The sequence below is a fragment of the Equus caballus genome, chromosome 8, assembly GCF_041296265.1.
Source record: "Equus caballus isolate H_3958 breed thoroughbred chromosome 8, TB-T2T, whole genome shotgun sequence".
In the NCBI taxonomy this organism is placed as follows: Eukaryota; Metazoa; Chordata; class Mammalia; order Perissodactyla; family Equidae; genus Equus; species Equus caballus.
This window is the reverse complement of record NC_091691.1, coordinates 56,269,916-56,293,130: the sequence shown is the minus strand read 5'-3', so window position 1 is coordinate 56,293,130 and position 23,215 is coordinate 56,269,916. Positions and strand designations below refer to the sequence as shown.

The 23,215-nt window shown below is 37.3% G+C and overlaps 1 protein-coding gene across 1 annotated transcript in view; it reads right to left on the bottom strand.

The window, feature by feature from the left end:
* Window positions 1–436: 436 nt before the first annotated feature.
* TAF4B (TATA-box binding protein associated factor 4b) overlaps window positions 437–23,215 on the bottom strand; it is a 134,208-nt gene continuing 111,429 nt past the window's right edge. The window contains exon 15 of the mRNA XM_023647595.2: window positions 437–2,283. Coding sequence (XP_023503363.2) covers window positions 2,116–2,283 — 168 coding nt within the window. The 3' untranslated portion in view covers window positions 437–2,115. The remainder of the gene's footprint in view (window positions 2,284–23,215) is intronic.

The window sequence follows — 23,215 nt, the reverse complement described above, 5'->3', positions numbered from 1 at the left end:
ATAGATCAAATCGACCCCAGGCCACCATTTTGCAACCTGAGCAGAAGAATCCCTTGGATACACTGTCTTTGTTCTTTTGTGTTTAAGATATACCTTACAACGCAAAGCTTAAAAATATATAGGAAAATAAATTCTGAAAAACAATACCTTATGTAAGAAAACCTTGATGGGCCAAGAAAAGCTTTCCTAATGAATAAGCTTAGCTTTCTTTGTGAGTCAAATAGCAGGCAAATTTATAATGACTTCAAAGAAAGTGATATAGTAACTTGGATCTGAAGTAAGATTCTGGACCCCAAAAGCTGACACTGCAAAGTAAATAACAGTCGGAGCCAAGAACGGTCCCCCGCCCAGCGGATCCGATCTACCGCCCAGCCCCCTGCTTTAGGGGCTGACTACGAAAACACCGGTTCTCAAAGTCAGTGAGCGAGCAAAGTTATTCTTATAATAAAATAATTATTTTAATGACGTATTTGAAATAATTTTAAACATCTGATCAATAAGATTATACACAAATATGGGAGTATGCTGCACTTTACAAAAAATAAAGCTAAGCATTTAAATATACAAAAACAACTTTAGGTATAGATCTCTTCTTAAAGTACTCCTTTAACATGTACATAATTTATAGCATTTTACATCATAACTTGCTGAAACAAAAAATGTGGCCAATTTAAAACTTCCTACAGTACACAGCATGGCCATAAGAGTCCCAATGGGAAGAACAGGATGAAGAGTAACCTACGCGAGGTGTTTCTTTTCCCCTGAATTCTTTTTCTGAGAAGCACAGCTTTCCCATTTTCTTTTTTTAAACCTTCTTGGAGGATTTCCTCATTCTTTCTGAATGTGATTCTAACTATAGCTACTATTTTTCACCACTACATGCCACAAAGGTAGAACTTAAAAAAAAAAGAAGGTTTGCTTTGCAAAACATCAGCTTCCTCCTCAGATGAATATATAAGATGCTTCTCATAATATAGTTAGAGCCAAGTTCCAAGAGTGAGATGCTGACATTATCTTTTGAGAAGAGAATCTGAAATGGAGTCCTGGTGTTAAAAATTTCTAATCATCAATTAGGATTTTTTAAATGCAACGAGATGTTTAAAACTTAGGGTAACTAAAAGATTTTATAAAACTATCCTTCTTGATTTTTAAAACAATACACAAAACAAACAATAACTTCTTCCTTTGAAATACTGTAATTTGGACATGTTTGAGACCTTTTCCCTTTTGGTCGGGCTATGATTTCTTTCCTGTCAACAAAACATGCGCCAGTTGCTGTGCAGCTGCAGGCCCAGCACTGCCCCCCTCCGGCAGACGCAGCACACTCCCTGTCTTAGGATTTCGTTTTCACTCTCCCCTCATCAGTTTGAGCGCAATGCCCCATCCTCCCTTCCACTGCTTTCTACCTCTCCTGTTTCCAACAAGGTGTATCAGCAGCTTCAGTTTGAAGGTTTCCCTCACAAGAAGTCCCCTCACTCAGCATCAGAAGGAGCATATGTATGGTGATAGGAACCAGAGGATAGCAACCTCAAGCAAAAACTATCCCCATTTGTCTCAGTGTTGACAACACTGGGACTCAGTCAACCAAAGTCACCACAGCCCCTACTCTGGTTGGTACCTTCAACTACAGAAGGTGACTGCCATAACGAGCTAAGTAACTTCTGATTCCAGCCCAGAACACCTACCCCCTTGAGACAGGGTCAGTACAGGGTGAAATACAGTTTCCTTGGGAAGTAGTGACCCTTCCTTTCTTCCCCTTGCATCTCCGTGCAGGCTGTATTAGATAAAGACACCTCACTGTTCACAGCTTGGCACATGAAGCAGGCAGGAATAAACAGGGCCTTAACCGGCTGTAATTCAATGTACAAGTAGGCCATGCCTACTTCTGGGTAAACTGTATTTCAGACCCAAGATTCAGAAGACAAGGCTGAATTCCAGTCAGTAAGAACCCCATGGGATGTATAAGCAAGATTTAATAAAAGTTCATAACTGTAAACAATGGTCTTCCCTATTGGTGATTATTTTCCAGAAACTGAAATTTCAGGACAGTGCAATAATGCTCTTTAGGTCTTCTTTGGCAGTAAACAGCAAGGATCTGGATGGAGAATGGAGTGGTCACTTTAGAAGGGCAAGGTATAGAGCTCGAGAGTACTTCATCTCCTTTTCCTGTTCCATGCAGAATATCAAGTCTCTAAGGCAGATCCTCGTGATTCTTGGACGAAGCATCTGTTTGGTGGCTGTCAGGCTGGATGTCCCAGAAGCAAGAAGGTTGTCTTTTAAGCCCTAAACAGAATAAAGGAGGAAACAAGTTTAAAATAAGCAATCTTTCATAAAGGGAAAGCCTGCCAATTCAGCATGTAAGAGGTCTCAACCTCTGGCCACTGCCTTAGGTGCTGGAGATAATACGCAGTCATGCATGGCTTAACCACGGGACTCATTCTCAGAACCGCATCACAGGCGATGTCGTGGTTGTGTCAACGTCATAGAGTGTACTGAAGGAGAACAAAATTTGCCACCCCAAAATGTGTCTCTTTAACATGAGGATTATTTTAGGTTAATTATTTTTAAGAAATAAAAGACTCAGCAAGTTTTCCTTGTTACATCCCCTTTAACTGCATAAAAGAATTCAGATAAAAAAATCTGTCTCATGAAGAGAGCTATCACCTTAGCATAACATGAACTAGGTGGTAGATGGGGGAACCTAGAGAAGCCTGTTTGCTGGGCTCCCCTCTGTGTTCTTCTGTTTCTGTGTGGCCAAACACCTGTTTTCCGCACAGTTGCTTCTCTCACCTACCTGTGAATCACCTTCCTTCCCTTTGAAGTCCCTGACTCTCCCCACCCTCAATGTCTTCTTTTGTCTTTAGCTGAGGAGGGTATTCGAGGTGAGGCTTTCAGTCATTTTGGTGAGTCACTTGGTTTTCCTAGGTTTCTCCCATGGATATATACACATTACTAAACTTTCTTTTTCCTCCTGTTAATCTGTCTCACGTCAATTTAATTCTTAGACTAGCCAGAGAACCTAGAAGGGTAAAGAAAAATTTCTTCCTCCCCTATAGTACTTACACAAACCTAGATGGTACAGCCTACCACACACCTAGGCTATATGGTACTAATCTTGTGGGACCACTGTCGTTATATGTGGTCTGTCGTTGACTGAAATCTCACTATGTAGCACATAACTGTAACAATGCAGGCTCGACTCTGTCCCCCAGCAGTCCAGTCTCTTAGGGAAGGCCAACTGCCACCACACCTAGTTCATGACCTCATTCATTCTTTCTCTCACCTGGACCATGGCCCGTAGCTTCTTAACTGATTTCTCCACTTCGAGGCTCTACTTCACTTCATTCTTTGCTGCACATTGCAGGTCAGACTCCTCTCTTTAAAAGTCTTAGACAAAACTTTTGGAATTGATGGATGTTGGTCATTATTTTGATGGTGGTGATGACTTCATAGGTGTATGTACGTTATGTGAGATTGCACACTTTAAATGTGTGCAGTCTTTTGTATGTCAATTATAAAAACAAAACTAAAAGCCTTACAGAGTTCAGATCTCACCACTCCATGGTTCAAAAATCTTCAACGCTCCTCATCGCCCAGAGCAGCGACTTGAGCACTTGTTATTTTTTGAGAGCTATGGTAAGCACCTTCCACACGTTATTTCTTTTTTCCCCACATTATCTCTTCCTTTTCACACAACATTATATCAAGTTATATGGGTGCTGTCTCCATTTATCAAATGAAGAAACTGAGCTTAGATAGGTTAAGCAATAAGGTTACACAGCAAAATTGAGCTGGGACTCAATCTCTAATTTGATCTAAGGTGAGCGAGCTCTTAGTCGTTGTGCTACATTAGCCACCAGATCAGGCACAAACTCATCACCCGGCTTCCCTCCAGCTTTACTTCCCATTGCTCCTTTACAAGGCATTTTAACTATAGTCAATAAACAAAAGTCAGTAGAAGACATTCCAGACCAATCTACTTGTCTTTTTTTCCTTTTGCTGAGGAATATCAGCCATGAACTAACATCTTCCGCTATTTTTCAGTATGTGGGCCACCAGCACAGTATGGCTGTTAACAGAGTGATGTAGGTCTACACCCAGGAACCACACCTGGGCCACCAAGCAGAGCATGCTGAACTTAACCACTAGGCCTCTGGGGCTGTCCCCCTCTACTTGTCTTTTATTTTCTTTCTTTCTATCTATCTATTTATTCATTTATTTATGAGGAAGACTGGCCCTGAGCTAACATCTGTCACCAATCCTCCTCTTTTTGCTTAAGGAAGATGGTCCCTGAGTTAATGTCCGTGCTGATCCTCCTCTACCTTGCATATGGGATGCCACCACAGCATGGCTTGATAAATGGTGTGTAGGTCTGCACCTGGGATCTGAACCTGCAAACCCCAGGCCACTGAAGCAGAGCACCTGAACTTCACCACTGCATCACTGGGCTGGCCTCTCTACTTGTCTGTTAAGACCCATTTCAAATGGGTCTATTTGCCCTCCTCACAAGGAATTCTTACTGTGGCAATTGCCTTACACCACATTACAGTAATCTGTATGTGCCATCACCACCCACAAGTACTCACTAGATCATAAACTTTCTGCGGACAGGGACTATCATTTCTATGTCTTCCATGGCTCAGCAGACTGCACAGAACCAAACAGATCATCAGCAAAATTTTCCGAAACGAATGTACTGGTTTAAAACAGAACAACCAATATGAGTTCTAAATGTCATTTAAAAATGAATGAAACCCAGTACTCCTGTATTAAGACAGTTTCTAAATATCAATATGTCTACACACCACTATTTAAAAAAAAAAAGATTGGAAGAAGAAATGAAAAATACAGACTTCTCAGACAGAAGGTAATTTTGTAAAAATGAAATCCTTTATTCTCTCCTTCTTTTTTACCATACTTCATTTCAAAAACATCTTGATAGGCTTGGCAATTCACCTTTCTCCACCCAAAAAATGTATACAAGAGAAGATACTTACCTAACATAGGAAATAAATCTTCTGGTTCTGTTACTTTCCTTTTATAACCATCAAATTTTAGTTATTCCCTCTATATTTTTGTTTCTGTTTTTTCTGTTGTTATTGTTGATGGAGGGGACGGAAATCCTTCTTAAGGTCTCTAATACACTGAGGTCAAAACAAATCAACTTAATTGCCTCTGTTCACAGAATTACTTGGGGGTACTTCATCTGATGGTCACACAAAATTTCCTTAAAAGATACTATTCAGGAGGCTGGTCCTGGGGCCTAGTGGTTAAGTTTGGTGTGCTCCACTTAGGTGGCCCAGGATGTTCCTGGGCGTAACCTATACCACTCGTCGGCAGCCATCCACATATAAACTAGAGGAAGACTGGCACGGATGTTAGCTCGGGGCGAATCTTCCTCTCCCCTCCAAAAAGGGGTATTATTCAGTTTTAGGGGGATATGATATCACAATCACATTTCTATATTCATTAGGTTAAACTCGTTCAAAGGTAACCACAGAATAAATTTTGGAAAGTCCAAATTTTAAAAAAGGACAAAAAGATTACTTGTGGCTGCATGCTGTCTGGCTACTTACCCTGGAGACCATCTACAGTATCGAGCCAGTAGCTCATCACTTCTGCAGTGTTCTTGGTAATGAAGGCAATTTGTACAAATACAAGTGTCAGCCTCTGTCACTTTGCAGTCAAGCACCACATATCAATCTTCCCTACTAGCGTCACCACTCAGAGGTGGTGTAACTCAGAGGTAATCTTAACTGTTGTAAATTATCAACATCAAAATGTTTTCCTAAGATTTTTGCAGTCTAGGCTCAATTTTGCTGTGTGACCTTAAACAGGTTGCTTAACCTATCTAAGCTCAGTTTCCTCATTTGATAAATGGAGACAACACCCATATAACTTGATATAATGTTGTGTGAAAAGGAAGAGATAATGTGGGGAAAAAAGAAATAACGTGTGGAAGGTGCTTACCATAGCTCTCAAAAAATAACAAGTGCTCAAGTCGCTGCTCTGGGCGATGAGGAGCGTTGAAGATTTTTGAACCATGGAGTGGTGAGATCTGAACTCTGTAAGGCTTTTAGTTTTGTTTTTATAATTGACATACAAAAGACTGCACACATTTAAAGTGTGCAATCTCACATAACGTACATACACCTATGAAATCATCACCACCATCAAAATAATGACCACATTCATCAATCCCAACAACTCACCTTTGGAAAACTGTAATAAAAAGTATATATTAGGAAGAAAGTTAATAAAATGTGTCATAGGCGGTGAGTGGCAATTTTGTTGTATATAGGAGTCATCTATTTAAAACTATAGTACATTTAAGTAGAGGCACCTTTTTTTTTTTTAAGATTGGCGCCTGAGCTAACATCTGTAGCCAATCTTTTTTTTTTTCTTTCTTCTCCCTAAAGCCTCCCCAGTACATAGTTGTATATTCTAGTTGTAGGTCCTTCTGGTTGTGCTATGTGGGACACCGCATGGCCTGATGAGCGGTGCCATGTCCACGCCTAGGATCTGAACCAGCGAAACCCCCAGCTGCCAAAGCGGAGCATGAAAACTTAACCACTCAGCCCTGGGGCCGGCCCCTAAAAGCACTTTTCTTAGCCAAAAATCAGATATGCTAAAGCTGTATCTATATACGTTTACAAATGTTTCCTACCAAGAGTTTGTCTAAAATCAGTCATTTAGTGTTTTATATGAATTTTTTAATTAAATGGCTAGATGGATACACTACGTCTTGGCAATTCCACTTCTATGTAAATACACAGAAATATGTCATATGTTCATCAAAAGACATGTAATGTCTAGCACTATATTCATAATAGCCCAAAAGTAGAAACAATCCAAATACCCATTAAGACTAGACTAGATGATAAATTGTGGAATATTCATACAAATGGAATACTACACAGCAATAAGAAACTGAGTAATATGGATGAATATCACAAAAATGTTACATGAGAGGATCCAGACACAAAAGAATACATTCATTTGATTCCATTTCTACAAAGTTCAAAGCTATAGAGGTCAGGATAATGCCTTCCTTTGTGGGAAGGAGTAGTGACTAGAAGGGGCCCGAAGAGCTTTCTGAGGTTCGTGTGATGTTCTCTTTCTTGATCTAAGTACTGTCTACATGGGTGTGTTTGTGCTGTGAAAATTCAGTGAGCTTATTATTTATGTAATTTTCTGCACCAATATTACACTTCAACAAAGAAGTTAAATTACTCCAAAAATCCCCTTGTCTAGGTAGGAAATAAAAAGAGGAGCAAACAGGGAAAAAGGCGAAAGAAAATAAAGCAAAACTGTTAAACAGAAAAAATTTAAGGAAACTGAATCATCTGGGTAGGGGACAAAAGGGTCACAGTTCATGTTTGTCATGTGACAAGCCTGAAGGATCCAGGGGAAAGAGCCATATTCCAGCTGCCAGCAGAGGGTTGAAAAGGAGGTCATTCCAACAGGATGCAGCAGAAGGCCTGAGGCAATGCTATAAATGAAACAAACCCCAAGGGACACCCGGTAACCCAACAGAAATGTCTTTCATAATTCACAACTTTACGAAGGTGACAGCATCCTCTTCCCCCAAATAGTGGCGGACTTAAAAAGTCACTATTTCTTGAACCTGGATACAAACATCTATCATTTTAATTCCTATGCTTATGATTTGGGAATGTCCACAATCTGACTTGCCAGTTTCACAAAGACCTGGTCAGAAATGAGCTACCTCTCAGTTATGCAAGGTAAAGAGCGTGGAATGTGCACGGAGAACTTAAAGCCATAAACACTCAAACCTGCCTTCTCACCACGAGTTTTAATTTTCTTCCACCTCAGCAAGTCCTTTCCCCAAAGATGCCTAGGACTGATTTCTGGTCACATTACACTGTCAATGCCAAAGAACACTAATGCAGTTAAGAGAACAGAATTTGTAAGAAGAAAAAAGACTCATGACAATTTACTACTTATTTTTGAAATAGAAGGTTTTCCCAAGTCATCTTTCTACATGAGGACATTCCTTAATCTGGATCCTTCACCTGGGTGAAAAGAAAGTAAAACAGAAGATGAAGTTCAATGAAGATGAAAGAAATAATTCACTTACCAAGTACACAACAGATGTTCTCGGAGGCGTAATCAAACAGAAATGTTAACACGCTCTAACACTGCCAGGTCAATTAAGTTAGCCTTCATTAATTTCTTCGATTATATCACTAAACAAAGTTTCTTATTTTTACAACAAAACTCTTCTGCTCTAATAAGAAAAAAAGATTTCTAATAAGAAAAAAAACCCGTCACTTACCAATTTCAGAGAAATAACATCGTTTTAAGAATGACACTAAGTAATTAAAAATAACCCGTTATCCAAATTTTTATTCCCTCAATTTAATAAAGTGAGTGCTCCGAAGTAGAACCTTTAAAAGCTTCTCTACTTCTTTTTCCACATGTCCTTAAATTATATTACTGCTATACTAACCGAGATGCAGAAATAACATCTTTATGAGCCCAGGGGCTTCCTGCATCCTGCTGAGGTTCTCAGTGACTTCATGTGGGCCTCTGTTTCCAAGAGCCCCCATCCAAGGCAACTTAGCTTCATGCTAGCCCACGTGCTGACTCGGTTCAAAAGTTATCTGGGTTACTGGCACCCACAACGGGCAAGAACTGTGTTGGGCAGCATAAGATATACAGGAAGACTGAACCATGGTGAATACCAGTTGTCTCCTCTAGAAGCAACCCCAGACAAATTACTTAACTTCTCTGTGCCCTCAGGTTCCTAATCTACAAAATAGGGATAGTAACAGTAATTATCTCATAGGGTTGGCTTGAGGGTTAAATGAGAACAATGCCTGGTACACAGTACACACTATAAATGTTGGTCATTGTTATGATAAATTAATTCATTAGTCAGTTGGGAGGCATTGAAGGTGTATAAATAGAAAACAGCATAATCCTAGTTCCAGACCTTTCTTTCCATCCTCTAGTTAAAATAAATTTCCCTGCCTATGTCCTATTCTCTTAAGTCCCAGCTAACTTAAAGAAATAATTTGTCCAGGGCCGGCATGGTGGCGCAGCAGTTAAAATGTGCACATTCCACTTCGGTGTCCTAGGGCTCGCGGGTTCGGATCCCGGGTGTGGACTGGCATTGCTTGGCAAGCCATGCTCTGGCAGGCATCCCACATATAAAGTAGAGGAAGATGGCATGGATGTTAGCTCAGGGCCAGTCTTCCTCAGCAAAAAGAGGATTGGCAGCAGACCTTAGCTCAGGGCTAATCTTCCTCAAAAAAAAAAAAAGACAATAAAAAAAGAAAGAAAGAATTTGTCCTCTCACACTTACCTTGTCCCTCCCAATAAAATTTCTGAATTTTAGTGGAGCTTTGAATGCCTAAAGCTAAAGAATAAACCAATGGGCATTTCAGACGTGGCAGGTGGATGAAAGATATATCCTGGGACAGAAAGTTTCTCATAGGCTCCTCCAGTCAAACAGTGGAGGAGCCTGCTGCTTTACAGAACCAACCCAGCTTAACAATACTGTCTCTAGAAGGTAATGCCAGCTTCTTCCATTGTATTCTCTGAATCATAAGACTAAAAAACCACAAATGTGTTCCCGAATCTTAACAGTGAACTAGAAACAAAAACTGTATATATTTAATAGAGAGAGGCAAAGATTCATTACATTTCTCAGACTCGCTAACTGATTTTATCCTAACCCCATGCTACCACGGCAGCTCGTAAGGGATGACTCAAGTCTTAAACTTTACGGAGGAAATAAGGACTAGTCATGGAGAACAGGAGGTAAAATGAAGAATTAGCTCCAGAACAAAAATGGAACATTTTATAAGACTTGGAAGCAAGGATAAGTAAAAGTATCCTGGATGCCTGCCCTTGTGTAACAGGAACGCTGAAAATCTCTATTCAAGACCTAAGCTTCTGGGCCTTAAGGGCAACACAGAGCAGAAAATGCTGAGCTTCAAGATTCACTGCCCTCTGCTGGTCAACAAGCAGAACTTCTGAAGCAATAGTTCACTTTACCACCTTCATTTTATTCCTTTGAGTTATTTCAGAATATTGTCAACCCCGCATGTTAACTTCTGCCCCAGAATTTTGTTACTTTTAAGTACGTGTGTTTCCACAGTCTTTTATAGAAGTAATATGTCTAAACAGATCGATGTGACATGTAATCACAGGTTTTGAGTTCTAATCTGGTTGTGTAATTATGAGAGCTATAAAGGTAATACTGGTGTGTCCTGTGCTAATGACAATCCACCATCTTTATCTCCAAAAGAACGTTTTCTTAAATGCCAGACCTTATTGTTCAATTTCCTAATGAAGTCTCCAATTGAATGTCTCCTAAATTCGATATGTTTCAAATCATCATTTCTTCCCTTTCTCCTCTTCTCTTATTTAAAGTAATATCATTCACTTTCAACGCCCAAGACAGAAAACTGGGTGTCATTTTCATCCCTTTATTCCCCTACATTCCATCTGTCACTTCTTATCAGTTCTACCTCCTTAACAGTTTCCAAATCATTTACTTCTTTCTACATTTTAACCCCCTTTATCTTCTGCCTGGATTACTTCAACAATCTTCTAAGAAACCTCTCAATTTCCAGTATTAGTATTGCTCACACTGCAGTGAGAATGATCTTTCTAAAGCAATAAATAATCTGGTAATACTGTTTTCCTGCTTAAAGTGCTCCAATGGCTAAAAATCTCCTGCTGGACCCAGTCCAAGTGTCCAAGCACGGCACACACAGTCATCCACGAGGGTACCAAAGCGTCTCCCCAGTCTCCTCTCTCATTCCTTTCTTCCTGTCCCAAAGGACTGAGCATGCCACAGAATATTTTTTTCCGCTTTGCTCCAGACAGTTAATTCTCCCCTCCTGGAATTCCTTCTCCAATCTCTCTGTCCTATCCTTGTATCACATCACTTGACTAAGTTGTTTAAGATTCAACTCAGGTAGCATGTTTCCCCAATGCTACAAACACAAACTCATCCAGGTCTAGACGAGGCACAACTCCGGTGTACTTCAGCAGTAGTCTGTACTCTACTCTACCTCACATGTACTCACGCAGCGCAACTACCTCTTTAACTTTCTCACTTGCTCCAAGGGAAGGATTTTGTACCTATGAATATTTTATATAGTGTTTGGCACTTAGCTGGTATCCAACCAACATGTGTAGTGTGATCTGTGTCTAGTGTCAGCCAATAATATCACTTATATTAATGAACAAACAATGAAAACGAGCCATCTTATGGCTTTGGAGCTTTTAAATCAAGACCCTGCTGTCATTGTCAGCTTTAAGCCAAAGAAATTTGGGAGAAAAATATAAAGGTCAAGTCCTCTGATGGCTTGTTCATAAGCATTACTCAGCCCTTTAACAACTTATCTCACCTGCTCATCCTCACCCCACTGCCACCACATGGCATTTACTCAAAAGGCTGTTTTTCCGCCACTCTCTCCAAACAGCGAGAAAGTGCTTCAGCCAACCAAATAATGCAACACACAAGAACAGCAAATAACCAAGTAAACAGTCAACTCTGAAAAGCATGTTGACAGCAAGTTGAAAAGCCCATGCCAGGACTTTCCTCTTTATACTATAATTATTTTCTTGAACCTTTAATTAAGACATAGAGTCCTCCAAAAACTCAAGTAAACAATATCCAGAGACAAGTTATATCTATTATTTTATGAAAACTTCTTCAAAGGAACACCAGGTTTTCTTTTTCTGTCAGAACCAGCAATGATTTAATCCTTGCAGGATTGTGAATGTTAAAAAAAGCTACAATATCAGAAAGGGTTGCTGTGCCTCACAACTAAAAGTAGATTTACCAATCCACTCAAGTGTATCAATAATAGCTTTGTTTAAAAGAGCTGGTTCTTTGGGAAGATAAGTAAAATTGACAAACCTTAGTCAGACTTGCAAAGAAAAAAAGAGAGAAAGCTCAGAGAAATAAAATTAGAAACAAAAGAGGAGAAATAACAACGGATACCACAGAAATACAACGGATTATAAGAGAATACTATGAAAAACCATATGCCAAGAAAATGAACAATCTAGAGGAAATGGATAAATTCTTAGACTCTTACAACCTCCCAAAGCTGAATCAAGAAGAAATAGAGAATCTGAATAGAACAATCACAAGGAAAGAGATTGAAACAGTATTCAAAAACATCCCAAAGAATAAAAGCCCAGGACCAGAGGGCTTCTCTGGAGAATTCTACCGAACTTTCAGAGAGGATCTAATACCTATCCTTCTCAAGCTAGTACAAAAAATTAGGGAAGATGGAATGCTTCCTAACACACTCTACAAGGTGAACATCACTCTGATACCAAAGCCTGACGAGGACAACACAAAAAAGAAAAACTACAGGCCAATATTGCTGATGAACATAGATGCAAAAATCCTCAACAAAACTTTGGCAACCCAAATACAGCAATACATCAAAAAATAATCCATCATGATCAAGAGGGATTCACATGAGGGACACAGGGATGGTTCAACATCCACAAATCAATTAATGTGATACATCACATCAACAAAATGCGAAATAAAAACCACATGATCATCCCAATAGATGCAGAGTAAGCATTCGACAGGATCCAACAGCCATTTATGATAAAAACTCTTAACAAAATGGGGATAGGAGAAAATTACCTCAACATAATAAAGGCCATATATGACAAACCCACAGCCAATATCATACTCAATGGGCAAAAACTGAAAGCCTTCCTTCGGAGAACGGGAACAAGACAAGGGTGCCCACTCTTGCCACTCTTATTCAACGTAGTTTTGGCCAGAGCAATTAGGCAAGAGAAAGGAATAAAAAGAATCCAAATAGGGAGTAAAGAAGTGAAACTCTCACTGTTTGCAGACAACATGATCTTATATATAGAAAACCCTAAAGAAACCAGAGGAAAACTATTAGAAATAATTAACAACTGCAGTAATGTTATGGGGTACAAAATCAACTTACGAAAATCAGTTGCATTTCTGTACTCTAATAACGACCTTACAGAAAGAGAACTCCAGAATACAAATCCATTTACAATGGCAAAAAAAAGAATAAAGTACCTAGGAATAAATTTAAATAAGGAGGCAAAGGATTTATCCAATGAAAACTATTAAGACATTATTGAAAGAAATAGATAATGACATAAAGAGATGGAAAGAGATTCTATGCACGTGGATTAGAAAAATAAACATAGTTACAATGTCCATATTACCTAAAGCAATCTACAGATTCAATGCAATCTCAATCAGAATCCCAATGACATTCTTCACGGAAATAGAGCAAAGAATCCTAAAATCCATATGGGGCAAACCAAGACCCGAACTGCTAAAGCAATACTGAGAAAAAAGAACGAAGCTGGTGGCATCACAATCCCTGACTTCAAAATGTACTACAAAGCTATAGTGATCAAAACAGCATGGTACTGGTACAAAAACAGACACACAGATCAACAGAACAGAACCGAAAGCCTAGAAAGAAAACTGCACATATATGGACAGCTAATCTTCAACAAAGGTGTCAAGAACATACAATGGAGAAAAGACAGTCTCCTCAACAAACGGTGTGAGGAAAACTGGACAGCCACATGCAAAAGAATCAAAGTAGACCATTATCTCACGCCATACACAAAAATAAACTCACAATGGATCAAAGACTTGAAGATAAGTCCTGAAACCACAAAACTCCTGGAAGATAATATAGGTAGTACACTCTTTGACACTGAACTTAAAAGGATCTTTTCGAATACTATGTCTTCTCAGACAAGGGAAACAAAACAAAAAAGGAACAAGTGGGAGTTCACCAGACTAATGAGCTTCTGCAAGGCAAAAGAAACTAGGATCAAAACCAATTTCACCAATTAGGAGAAAATTTTTTGCAAATCATATATCTGATAAGGGGTTAATCACCATAATATATAAGGAACTCACACAACTAAACAACAAAAAAACAAACAGTCTGATCAGAAAATGGGCAGAGGATACAGACAGACATTTTTCCAAAGAAGATACACAGATGGCCAATAAACACATGAAAAGATGTTCAACATCACTAATCATCAGGGCAATGCAAATCAAAACTACACTAAGATATCACCTTATGCCTGTTAAAATGGCTATAATCACTAAGACTAAGAATAACAAATGTTGGAGAAGGTGGGGAGAGAAGGGCATCCTCATACACTGCTGGTGGGAAAGCAAACTGGTGCAGCCACTATGGAAAACAGTATGCAGATTCCTCAAAAAACTAAAAATAGAACTACCATATGACCCAGCTATCCCACTACTGGGTATCTACCCAAACAACTTGAAATCAACAATCCAAAGTAACATATGTACCCCTATGTTTATTGCAGCACTATCCACAATAGCCAAGACATGGAAACTATCCAAGCGCCCATCAACTGATGATTGGATAAAGAAGATGTGGTATACACATACAATGGAATACTACTCAACCAGAAAAAAAGACAAATTCCTCCCATTTGCAACAATATGGAAAGACTTGGAGGGAACTATGCTTAGTGAAATGAGAAAGACAAACATCAGATGATATCACTCCTATGTGGAATATAAACAAGCACATGGACAAAGAAAAGAGTTCAGTGGTTACCAGGAGAAGGGGAGTGGGAGAGTGGGCCCAGGGGGTGAAGGGGAGCACCTATGTGGTGACAGACAAGAAATAATGTACAACTGAAATTTCACAATGATGCAAACTATTATGAACTCAAATTTTTCAACAAAAAATAAATAACTAATAGCTTTGTTTAAAACTCTGGTAAGACCAGAGTTGGTGAACTGCATATCAACTGATGGAAAATGATACTAGAGGGCCAGCCCTTGTGGCCTAGTGGTTAAGTTTGGTGCACTCTACTTCAATGGCCATGGTTCAGTTCCCAGGCACAGACCTATACCACTCGCCTGTCAGTGGCCATGCTGTGGCAGTGGCTCACATACAAAAAGAGGAAGATTGGCAGGGGATGTCAGTTTAGGGTGAATCTTCCTTAGCAAGAACAAAAAAGAAAGAAAGAAAATGATAGTAGAAAGAAATATGAATTTACGGGAAAATGGAAGAGTCCTCAAAATGGTAAATATAAAAGAACAATTTTTATTTTCATAAATTCGTTAAAAGATATATGACCAAGTAATAATAATGTACTATGGAGGTCAAAACATGTAGGAGTAAAACAAGTGACAACAATAGCACAAAGGATGGGAGGGATTTGTGTAATGGAATTATAAGGTTAAAAGGTTTTTATTTTATATGTGAAGTGGTATTAATTCAGGCTGAGTGTAGTCAGTGAAGGATACATATTATACCTTTAAACAGATATATACAGCAACTATCAAAAAAAAATAAAAGAGGTATAGTTAAAAAGCCAATGGAGGAACAGAACAACATACTAAAATACTACTTGATTAATTCAAAAGATGACAGGAAAGGAGAAACAAAAAAACAGTGGACAAACAGAAAATAAATAGCAAGATGGTAGACTCAAGTCCAATCACAGTTATATTAAATGTAAATGACTAAACAGTCCAAATAAGTTTTTAGCCTGGATACAAACCCAAAACTCAACTGTATGCTATTCATCAGAGACAACTTTAAACAAAGACACAGATAGGCCGGAAGTAAAAGGATAGAGAAAAGATAAACCATTCAAATAGTAATAAGCATAAGAAAGCTGGTGTGGCTATAACAATATGAAATAAAGCAGACTTTAAGACAAGGAATATGTCTAGAAATGAGGACAATTTCACAATGACAAAACAGGATAATTCATCAGAAAGACATAAAGTGTTTGTACCTTATACCAGACCATCAAATAAAAGAAGCAAAAATGGACATGAAGAAATAGACAAATGCATAACCATGGTTAAGGAAAAAAAAAAAAAAACCTTACACACTTCCCTCAGTAACTGATGGGACAAGTAGCCAAAAAAATTAGCAAGGAAACACAAGACTTATAGACCCTACACTCAACACTGCAGAACACAGATCTTTCTCAAGTGCAGAGAGAATATTCATTAAGATAAACCATATGCTAGGACAGGGCTCAATAAATTTAAAAGGATTAAAATCATAGAATAAGTTCTCTGATCAGACTGAAAACACCAAATATCTGGAATTAAACAACACATTTCCAAATAGTCTGTAGGTCAAAAAAGATGCCAAAAGGGAAATTAGGAAATATTTTTAACTTAATTATAATAAAAACACAATATATCCAAAATACCCAAGTTTGTGGGAGTGGGGCTAAAGAGAAAAGCTAACAAAAATTTATAGCTTTAAGTGTTTACATTAGAAAAGTAAGGTATACCAAAGCTTCACCTTAAGAAGTTGCAAAAAGAAAATATTAAACTCAATGTAAGTAGAAGAAAGGAAATAATAGAAGTGGAAATCAATGAAATAGGAAAAGGACAAAAAATTTTGAAAAAATTGAAGCCATAAGTTAGTTTTTGGAAAAGATTAGTAAAACTTTTATCTAAACTGATCAAGAAAAGAGAGAGAAAGCACAAATTATCACTATCAGGAAAGAAAGAAAGGGTAACATCACTAAAGACATTAAAAAGAAAACATGGTACAATTAATAATTTTATGTAAATGACTTCAACAACCCAGATGAGTGCAAAAATTCTTTAAGAAACACAACTTTCAAAAACTAACACAAAAGAAAGAGGATTGAGGTTTCTCCACATAGAGAACTCTAGGCTCAGGTGGCGTCACTGGTAAATTGTACAAAACATTTTAGGAGGATATAAGACCTATCTTACACAAACACTTTCAAAAAAATGAAGGAAGAGGGAACCCCAGCACAGCTCAAACCAAAACTAACAAGGACATTACAACCAAATAAAATTACAGACCAATATCTTTATGAACATAGATGCAAAAATACTCGACAAAATAAATGAATAGCAAACAGAATCCAGTAACATGTATAATCAATTTTATATTATGACCAAGTGGGATTTATCCAGAATTAAAAGATTGATTAAAATTTAAAATTCAGGGTGGCCCCGTGGCCGAGTGGTTAAGTTTGCACACTCCGCTGCAGGTGGCCCAGTGTTTCGTTGGTTCGAATCCTGGGCGTGGACATGGCACTGCTCATCAAACCACGCTGAGGCAGCGTCCTACATGCCACAACTAGAAGGACCCACAACGAAGAATATACAACTATGTACCAGGGGGCTTTGGGAAGAAAAAGGAAAAAAATAAAATCTTAAAAAAAAAAAAAATTTTAAATTCAATATAAATTACCAAATTAAGAGAATAAAGGAGAAAACTCACATGATAACCAGATAAATAAATTCAGACAAGCCTTGACAAAATTCAACACCCACCATCATAAACGCTCTTAGTCAACTAGGAAGAGAAAAACCTCCTCTATGAAAAACCTAGAGCCAAAATCACACTTAAGGGTGAAATACTGAGTGCTTTTTCCTCCTAAGATGAGGAACAAGGCAAGGAAGTCTGCTCTCCCCACTTCTATTCAATGCAGTACTGGGGATGTTAGCCAGTGCTCTAAGGCAAAAAATAGATAAAAAACATAAAGATTGGAAAGAAAGAAGTACCCTATTTTCATTTGTAGGCAACACGACTGTTTAGCCAATCTTAAGGAACTGACACAAAAACGTACTAGAACAATTCAGTAAATTTAGCAGGTTGGAGGACACAAGATCGTTGTATTAGCAAAAAACAACTGGAAAGTATAATACTAAAAATACCATTTCAATAGCATCAAAAAATAATACCTATGTATGAAAGTAATGAAAGTTGTGAAAGACTTCTAAACGGAAAACTAAAACACTAGAGAGAAATTAAAGATGATAGAAGTAAATGGAGAGATATACAAAGCTCATATTGCCTCAATATTGTTAAGGTGTCAATTCTTAGCAAATTGATCTATAGATTCAATGCTATACTAACAAAAACAGCTAAATGTTTTTGTAAGAATGATTAAGATGATTCTAAAATTCATACAAAACCAAAGAGGCCCCAGAAAACAATATTGAAAAGGGACAAAGTTGGAGGACTTCCACTATCTGATTTCCAAATTATTATAGTAATCAAGAGACTGTGGTATTGGCATAAGTATAGGAAAACAGATCAACAAAATAGAGTATGAATATATGCCCATATATACAGTTAACTAATTTTCAACACAAGTCATGAAAAGGTAATTCAATCAGGAAAGTCTTTTCAATAAATAGGATGGAGTAACAGGATATCTGTATATGAAAAAATTAACCTCAACTCCTACCTCACACCAGACACAAAAATTAAGTCAAGATGGATCAAACACTTAAGATTTAAAAGCTAATACTAGAAGCCTTCTAGGAAAAAATCTTCATAACTATGGGGTACACAAAATTTTCTGGATACAGAAAGCACTAACTATAAAAGATAAATTGGACTTTGTAAAAGTTAAAACCTTCTCTTCTTCCAAAAGGCACCATTATGAAAGTAAAAGTACACTGTTAAAGGGAGTATTAGAACGGTCTGACCATCCGAAAAACAATTTAGAGTCCCTTATAAAGTTAAACGTACATTTGTCCTATGATTCAACAGGTGCACTTCTAAATATTCACCTAAGAGAAATGACAACATATGTCCACAAAATGTCTTTCACAAAAATGTTCATAGCAGCTTTACCCATACTAGCCCAAAACTGGAAAGAACCCCAGTATCCAACAGATACACAAATTACGGAGCATTTGTAAAATGGAATACTACTCGGCACCAAAAAGGAATGTACTACTGATACGTGCAATGTGAATAAATCTCCAACACATAAATATTGAGTGAAACAATTTAGAAACAAGAGTATCTTACTGTACGATTCCCAATTGTACAAAGTTCTAAAACAAGCAAGACTAAGCCATGGTAACAGAAATTAGATCAGCAATTGTGGAGGGGGCTGCAGGTCGTAATGACTGAAAAGGCATGACAGAACTTTCTGGGGTCACAGAAATGTTTTATATTTTGATTTGCGATAGGGGTTACAATTCAAATCAGCATATTTTATTGTATATAAATTATACTTCAATCTAAAAACCAAAGGCAAAGTGTGTCTGAATTTTTAACTAAAAGTCATCCCTTACTCAAGACTTCCTCCAAAGGAACACGGTTACTCTTCTCTACCGTCTGGTGAAGAGTTTGGGAAGCACTGTGATGTCAGAATTCTACATCCACAAATATTACGACAGGTACAAAGAAATGTTTATTCCAATATTATGTAGAAAGTTGTTTGTAGATAAAAAAGTTACTTGGAAGATATTCTAAGACCCAAGAATATGTTCAACTCAAGAGATTATAAATATTATTGAAATGCTTGAGAAATTTCTGTATCAGTGTTTCTCAGTGGGGTGTTATTAGAAGTCTGAGTGAGCTTGATTGAGGGGATCTGCTCCTCACATTGAACCATGTTTCGTATTGCTGGCTCCCAGCCAGCAAATGCCAGTAGCACAGCAGCAACTCTCAAGTCACTGTGTCAAAACAATAACACTCCACACATTTCCAAACACCCCACAGGAGCAGGTACTGCCCCCAGTTGAGAATCACTAGTCTACAAGCTAATGGCCAAAAGCATTTGTAAGCAGCATGAAAAATCATCCAGTGAATAGACTTAATCTACTGTACGATTTTAATTCCAAAATTGATAATTTAACTAACGATTACCTTTACTTATTTAATCTTCAAAAGAAAAAAGTACATGCTTTCATGTGCGATATATATACAACTGATTTGGGAGGATGAGGAACAACTGATTTTGTTGAAATCTCTAATTAGGGAAACCAAATACAACCACAATGTCAACAGCACCAAACTATAACATAAGAAATAACATTAGAAATCAGACTATTGAGTGGAGTGATAAATCCACAAGATGATTTACCATGATCAGAACCCTATGAATGGCCCATTTCTGTGCAATAGTGGGCTTAAAAAAAAATCAGGATACTCCCAAGGTGTTTTCTGTGGCAAAAAATTAGCAAACAACTAAAATCTCCTTAAATAACACATCCTAAGCTAAATCAGGCAGATACTAACTAATTTGCTTTATGGTTTCAATATTCAAACTTGCCTTTCATGCTGCAGTCAAAACATAACATAATCATTTAATGGTAAGAAAGGTTTGTTAGGCTACCAGCACTTTATTCCTAAGTGCAAAGTTAAGAATGGACACTGAGGACAAGACTAAAGAATGGAAAAGGATACAAGGTTGCATACATGCCTGGTACTAAGAAGCAAAAGATGAATTAAATGGCACATGTTCCTATAACAAGAGACTGAATTAGTAATCAAAAAACTCTTCCCAAAGAAAACTCCAGGACTAGACGGCTTCACTGGCAAAGTCTACCAAACACTTATAGAAGAATTAATACCAAATACTTCACAAACTCTTCCAAAAAAATAGAAAAGGAGGGAACACTTCCTAATCCATTCTACGAGACCAGTACTACCCTGCTACCAAAACCAAAGATATAGCAAGAAAAATACAGACCAATATCCTTTATGAATATAGATGCAAAAATCCTCAAGAAAATATTAGCAAACAGAATCTAGCAGCATATAAAAAGAACTATACATCAATGACAAAGTGGGATTTATCCCAGGAATGTACAGTTGGTTCAACATATGAAAATCAGGGCAATACACTTTATTAATAAAGGAAAAAAACACAGGATCATCTCAAAAGAGGCAGGAAAAACATTAGACAAAATCAACACCCTTTCATGATAAAAAACACTAAAAAACCTAGGAGTAGAACAGAATTTCCTCAACCTTATTAAGAGCATCTAGGAAAACTCCACAGCAACATCATACTCACTGGTGAAAAACTGAAATCTTTCCCTCTAAAATTAGGAACAAAAAGGATGTCTGCTTTCACCACTTCTATTCAACTTGTACTGAAGGTTCTAGCCAGGGCAATTAGGCAAGAAAATGAAATAACAAGGAATCCAGAAATAAAAGGAAGAAGTAAAACTAACTCTAGTTGCACATATTATCTTATATATATAGAAAATTCTAAGGAATTCACAAAAAATTAGTAGAGCTAATAAACGAGTTCAGCAAAGTTGCAGTATACAAGATCAATATATAAAAATCAACTCTATTTCTATATGCCGGCAATAAGCAATCCAAAAATGAAATTAAGAAATCAATGCCATTTATAATAACATCAAAGAGAATAAAATACTTAGGAATAAATTTAACAAAATGAAGTGCAAGACTTGTATACTGAAAACTTCAAAACATTGTTGAAAGAACTTTAAAAAGACCAGATGGAACATCATATGTTCATGGATTGGAACACATAACATTGTTGAGATGGCAATACTACTCAAATTGATCTATATTTTCAATAAATCCTTATCAAAATCCCAGCTGGCTTTTTTTTTGCAGACACTGATGAGCTGATCCTAAAATATGCATGAAAATACATAGGGGATCCAGAATAGCCAAAACAATTGAAAACAAAGAATCAAAAAGAAGGAATCACACTTTCTGATTTCAAAACTTACTGCAAAACTACAGTAATCAAGACACTGTGGTAGTGGCATAAGACATAGACATATAGATCAAAAGAATAGAATTGTGAGCCCAGAAAGAAATCCACACATCTAATATTACTTTATTTTCAACAAGAGCATGAAGACCATTCAACGGGGAAAGAACAGTCTTTTCCAAAAATTGTGTCAGGATAGCTGGATACCTACATGTAAAAGAATGAATTTGGATCCCCTACCTCATACCATATACAAAAATGAACTCAAAAAGGATCAAAGATGTAAATGTAAGAGCTAAAATTATAAAACTCTTAGAAGAAAACACAGGTATAAATCTCTGTGACATTGGCTTAGGCAATGATTTCGTAGATATGGCACCTAAAGCACAAGCAACCAAAGGAAAAAATAGATCAATTGGACTTCATTTCTACAAGTAGACATACGAATGACCAATAAGCACATGAAAAGATGTTCCACATCATTAGTCATTAGGGAAAAGTAAAACAAAATCAATGAGATACCAGTTCACACCCACTAGGATAACTATAAAAGAAAATGGCAATAACAAGTGTTGATGAGGATGTGGAGAAATTGGAACCCTCATGCACTGTGAGCAAGAATGTAAAACGGTGCAGCTGCTATGGAAAGCAGTTTGGCAGTTGCTCAAAAAGTCAAAGAGTTACCATACACGGCCCAGCAATTACACTCCTAGGGATACACCCAAGAGAAACGAAAATACATGTCCACAAAAAAAAAACATTAAATGAATGTTCATGGCAGCCTTACTCATAATAGCCAAGTATATAAATAATCAAATGTCCACCAGCTGATGAATGGATAAACAAAATGTGTTATTTACATACAATGGAATATTATTCAACCATAAATGGGAATGAAGTACTGATATATGCTACAACATGGATGGACCTTGAAAACATTATGTTAAGTCAAACAAGTTAGAAACAAAAGGCCACATATGATATAATTCCATTTATATGAATGTCCAGAATAAACAAATTGATAGAGACAAAAAGCAAATTATTGGTTGCCAGAGGCTAGGGGAAGTGACTGCTAATGGCTATGGAGTTTATTTTCGGAGTAATGAAAATGTTCTGGGATTAAATAATGGTGACGGTTGCACTGCCATGTGAATATGCTAAAAACTACTGAACTGCATATTTTAAAATGGTTAATTTTATAGTATGTGAGTCTCTTACCAAAAAAACAAAAGACTGGCACGGTCTGAGAAGTCAAACAACAAGTTCAAATAAACATTTCAAAAGCAACTTATATTTACTCTTCTTTTCAACACTCTGGAATTCTTGGGAAAAATGCATAAAGAGAAACCCAACAATATACTCTAAATATCATTAGAAGGTACTGTTGCAATATCTAAGGCAGATGCATTGTCTTCCATGTTCACTGGTAACTAACTGACAATCTGAACATCTATTTTAGGAAAATTTCACAGAGAAATTAACTGTCATTTAAACTTGAAAGGTGTGCTTAGCAATGGAGCACTTTTCCCATAAACATTAGGTGGTTGTTAATTAGCATTCATCTGTCACCTTAGAAAACCCTCTAAGACCTAAATGATATTTATTATAGGCAATTCTTTTTAACATAGGCAATACATGCTTTTCATAGTCACTAAAGTCTGAACCAAAGAGATGCATGAGGGGCTGAAACAAA